The sequence below is a fragment of the Prosopis cineraria genome, unplaced genomic scaffold (genome assembly GCF_029017545.1).
Source record: "Prosopis cineraria cultivar Desert tree isolate PC_DT_omini unplaced genomic scaffold, ASM2901754v1 PC14, whole genome shotgun sequence".
NCBI lineage: Eukaryota > Viridiplantae > Streptophyta > Magnoliopsida > Fabales > Fabaceae > Prosopis > Prosopis cineraria.
In genome coordinates this window covers 27,324,921-27,329,916 of record NW_026555345.1, presented here as the reverse complement: position 1 = coordinate 27,329,916, position 4,996 = coordinate 27,324,921, and the positions used below count along the sequence as shown (strand labels likewise).

Sequence of the window (4,996 nt, the reverse complement as noted above, 5' to 3'; positions counted from 1 at the left end):
ATTTTGTCTCCACGTTCATCAAATTTGGTTAAATGCTTTTGTCTTCTCTGTGACTATTCTGTGCCTTTCCTTTCTGATATTTTCTTCCTTTGTTTGTGGTTATATTTCTGCGTACCTTTTATTGCAGATTACCAATTTAAACTTGAACTTTCTCTGTAGTTTTGGCTAACCAGAACTTATTACTGTCAATAATACAGAGAATCGCTTGTCTTAATTATTCATATATACTACAGTGTTTGTCTCACACAGCAGAAGCTGGTGGCCGGCACATTGATAAATCCAACCCATATATAGGATTATGTGATCAATGTGAAAATTTATAATTAAATGTCGATCCATGTATGACAGCTTCATTTTTTTTTTTCATATTAAATTAGTGTGTGATGTGTTTTTGAAAAGTAATTAAACTTCTGTTTCATAATTAGCATATGTTTCCAGCCAATGATATCCAGCCTCCTATATAATATTTGAAATCCTCAGAGACTTGGGGTAGAAGCATTTTTTCCCCTTCTTAGTAGAAGGTCTATATTATGACTTAAATTAATCTAGATAGCACGAAATATCATTTATAAGAGAAATGATCACGTTTTGTTATACGTACGTACACTATTCGACAGGGACAATGGAGTCAATTGGATTTAATTAATGTATAGAACTTATTCGAACAGGAAGAGCTTATTCTTATCTGACTCAATATATTTAGACCGGAGATACATATTTAGGCTAGCTTGAATAAACCGAAACATATAGAAAATATCATAAGATTAATATTTATACATTATGAAATTTATATAAGTTTTTTAGTATAATATTGTATAACACATAATACTAAGAATTAAAAAATTGAACTAGCTAAGAGAAACCATGGCTTTTACCCAGCCAGTTCCATTTATCTCCGCCACTGCCATTGTGGAAGAATATAAAAATAGTCTATATATAGGTATATATTTGAAATTATTAGGAGTAAGTAGCATCCTTATCCTACTCAAAATTAGATTACTCTAGAATTAGAGGGATATCCATAATATATCAAATTAAAATGAAGTGATTTAATTACTTTAAATGTCGGTATCTAATTAATAGAAATCTAGAATTTCAATTCCACCGAATGCCTTGCCTCAATGTTTAATAGGCTTGTTGATCGATGAATTAACTCATAATGTTAAGTATATAAAACTAAGAACAGTTTCAATATTTAAAAAAGGACGTATTATATGCTTAGTTTTTGTTAAATGACCAGATAATTCGACTTCAATCGTACAAAATTTTAAATTTGTCATATGTTGCTTGCATTATTCATTGTTGGAAGTTTGATAACTCCAGAGCACCCGCCATCAATTTTATCTCCACCTGGACCAATAGATATGTGATGAATTATGTTGTTCAAATTTAAAATTTATAATATGTATCTGAATTATTTATTGGAAATTTGATAATTCAGATTTGCAGTGGAGGTTAAGTAGATAAAAGTGCTTGTGATTGAGGTTTCACAGATTCCATCACATGACACATAATTATAGACAGTATAGAGAAACTAATAAATATTGTTGATCAGGTCAAATGGATATGTATAATATATGCATATAATAATTACATACATATGAAAATATTCCATCATATTTAGTTGTCCTTGTGAGCCAATATTAATAGATGCGTGGTTTCACGTGAATGGTTGAATAAATTAATTAACTAAGTACTGATTCGAAGATATCATGTATCATGCATGTGGGCTTGGTCCGCTTACATGGGATAATTTATGGAGATCCAATCCGATAGATAAATCCATTATCCCATATGGGATAATTTGACACAATAAGCAACATAAAATTTTCCAACGTTTAAACTTTTCTTTTGATCACTCTCATGAGGATTTGATTCCAAATCCTGACATTCCCTCTATACCATGTACAATATAGGGCATCTTTAATTTTAGAAACTTTGTTTGATTCAAAATATATGACATTAGATAATTTTTATAATTTTTTTTAACTATACCTCTACTTTATTTATCATTCTTTTTTAAAAATAATGTATTAAAATTTTAATTATTATTATCAAAACACTTGTTTAGAATATTTAATGAGGGTAAAATTGAAAAAAATGTAATTTTTTTAAGAAACTAAGATTTTAACTAACATTTTTCCTAAATTGTGAATTAGTTACTAATGCCCTATACTTTAATTTGGAAAAGTATTAATTATACCTAGAGGTGGGAATAGTCTATACGGGTTGGGTTAGGTTCAACTCATTGGAAAAATCCCAACCCAACCTTCATAATTTTTTTTAGACAATCACACCTAAATGAGAAGTTCTAATATGATATTTTACAGAATTAAAAAAATTCACATCATACATGCATAAGATTAATAAATTTCATCATGACTCATTTCAAAATTTGTGAGGTTTTAGCACCAAAACTCCCTCCATTTTTTACTTTTCATCAATTTTCTTTTATTTTTGATAAAAGAACATGGATTAAATGGGCTAACCCTATAACGAGTTATCTAGTCAGAGCCAAAAATGATCCATTTTTATAGGAGTCAATATTTTTCCAATCCAACTTAACACTTACAACAAGTTATTTAGACCAAATTATATAATCCACCCCATATTCTTCATACATCATATATACTTTTACCTAGCAAGTACAAGACTTGTTATTTTCAATAGCAAATTGACTTAAAAGCATAATTGAAAATAGAAGGAGATCAAGACCTTGCAAGAACGTACCAGTCTGCATGAAGCAAATAAACTGGAAGCAAGGCGCAACATATTTTATTTCATCATAAAGGGTGCCCTCACATTGACACACACACATATAGGAGGCTTCATCGCAAGAGGCTGATGATATTACAAAATGATTTAGTAGATCAAGAGGAGCATTTATCGTAGCAGAAGTTGGTGGTATCGACGCAGCGACACTGTGGAGGATAACTGAGAGCACAGATACAGAGCTTGCAAGCAGAGTGGCAAGTTTCTCCGATGTCTCTGCATTGGCATTGAGGTGGCTCCGATTTGGTGCAGACGCAATTGTCGCAGCAGGCCGTGGTGGTGGACTTGATCATGTAGTTGCCTTCTCCACCCTTCTCCGCCACCCTCATCACCTGAGTCAGCAACGTGTTTGGATCGAACCGAGCCTCCACTGTTGCAGATGTGAAGGCCATCAAGAACAGCACCAGGCCTACCTTCACCACCGCCTTCTGGTTCAAACCCATCTTCGCTCTATCTTCTTCTCTCAGTGACTTAGTTGTTATATTGAGAGCTTTACTTGTGAAGAGATCATCGCATCGTGAGAGGTATTTATAAGGCCATTTCTAGGATATTATAATATCACGTGATTCGTGAGCCAATTTATTAACCTATCGTGTATAACGATCCTGGTCGGTTAAAGATTTTTTTTTTCTTTACACACATGTTTGGTGTAGAAAGTGACTTTAAAAAGTTTGTAAAGTTAATTTTTTTTTAAAAAAAGGGAGATAAATAAAAAGGCTTATTGACATATATATTGTATAAAATATAAATTCTAAAACTACTATCCATAACTTATTATTAATATATTAACATATTATCAACCTCTCTGTAACAGTAATATATAGGAGATAACCAAGTTGAAATAAAGAAATAAATAAACAAACCCAATGAACAGACAGTCAAGTTTTGAGTAATGTGCTCCGTACAAATGAGCTTTCACTAACTTGGAACTTGCTTCAATTAAAAATCTTCAAATTATTAAGAAGTTTTGCATTTTCATTAAAAAAATATATTTTTGGCGGCGAGTTTAAAAAATTTGCCACTCTAACAATCATAGCTAATAAATTTTTGTGACGACAAACATATTTTTAAAGTTTTTCGTCACTAAAAATTTATTTTTAACTTTTTTAAAAAATAATTTATTTTATTACAATGTCGCCATGAAAATAATAGCCACCGCCTTCTGGTTCAAACCCATCGATCTTTCGCTCTATATTCTTCTCTGTGACTTAGTTGTGATATTGAGAGCTTTACTTGTGAAGAGTTTTTGTCCCACGCCTCAATTGACATTGCAGAGATTGTCCATTCAATGAAAATTTCGTTTATATTTCAAAATGAAAGGAGTTTTATTTTTATTGATGGTGTTAATTAGGGTAAAAATGGTAATTTTTTCAATTTTAAGATCATTTTAATAAGATAATTTTTTCTTCTTTTAATGAGAAAGGTAGTTAAAAGTGAAATAATACTTTTAAAACCAGGGGACTAATTAATTAACACTTTCTTTCCAGGTTCCAACACATGCTTGTAACATTTTTAACTTCTTTAAACACGTTTTTTTTATTTTTCTTTATTTACACAATTTTTTGGCCACAGATAATTACTCAATTTATAATCAACTTTCTAACATTTTTCTTCTGAGCCAAAAAAGTTACATAAAAATAAAAAAGTTACATAAAAATGACTAAAAAATTACAATAAAAGACCTAAAATTTATAGGCAATGACTTTTTTATTATTTTTTGGTCAACTAATAATTAAAGTTAATTTTTTAATAACAGAAACCAGATTGCACTATTCTTAAAAATTGAAAGAATAATTTGCACAATAAATTTAGAAGTAATTTGCTCATTTAATTACAACCTAAAATCAACGTAAAGTATAATTTATAAATTACAACTTTTCCTTCTAAATTACCTCTCATCTGTCAAATATTTACCATTCAATGGTTCAACCTTTGTCCATATCTCTTTTTTTTCCCCACTCAGTTTGTCATATGTTTAGCCCTCTTGGAAAGTATTTAAAAAATAAAAATAATTTAACGATAAAGGCCGGATTTTATTATTATAGCTTTAGGAAAATGGAATCAGATTCCTTGGCACAAAATTCTAGGTAAGAAAGCTTTGTCTAGGAATATAATCGATCTGGTGCATTTCTTTCTTTTTTGTGTGCATTTTTTTATTTTGAATGTGAGCTAAGATAAATTGAAGAGCAGACCAAGATAAAGAACAATGAGAAGTGACATAAAG

The 4,996-nt window shown here is 30.3% G+C and overlaps 1 protein-coding gene across 1 annotated transcript; it reads right to left on the bottom strand.

The window, feature by feature from the left end:
* Positions 1 to 2,691: 2,691 nt before the first annotated feature.
* LOC129293653 (Bowman-Birk type proteinase inhibitor-like) lies at positions 2,692 to 3,258 on the bottom strand. The gene has a single exon (XM_054931728.1). It carries the CDS (start codon positions 3,213 to 3,215, stop codon positions 2,871 to 2,873), a length of 345 nt encoding a protein of 114 aa, XP_054787703.1. The 5' UTR covers positions 3,216 to 3,258; the 3' UTR covers positions 2,692 to 2,870.
* Positions 3,259 to 4,996: the final 1,738 nt, after the last annotated feature.

Bases quoted from the DNA above. Each gene is read 5' to 3' on its own strand.
- LOC129293653 (XM_054931728.1), bottom strand. From the start codon at position 3,215: ATGGGTTTGAACCAGAAGGCGGTGGTGAAGGTAGGCCTGGTGCTGTTC.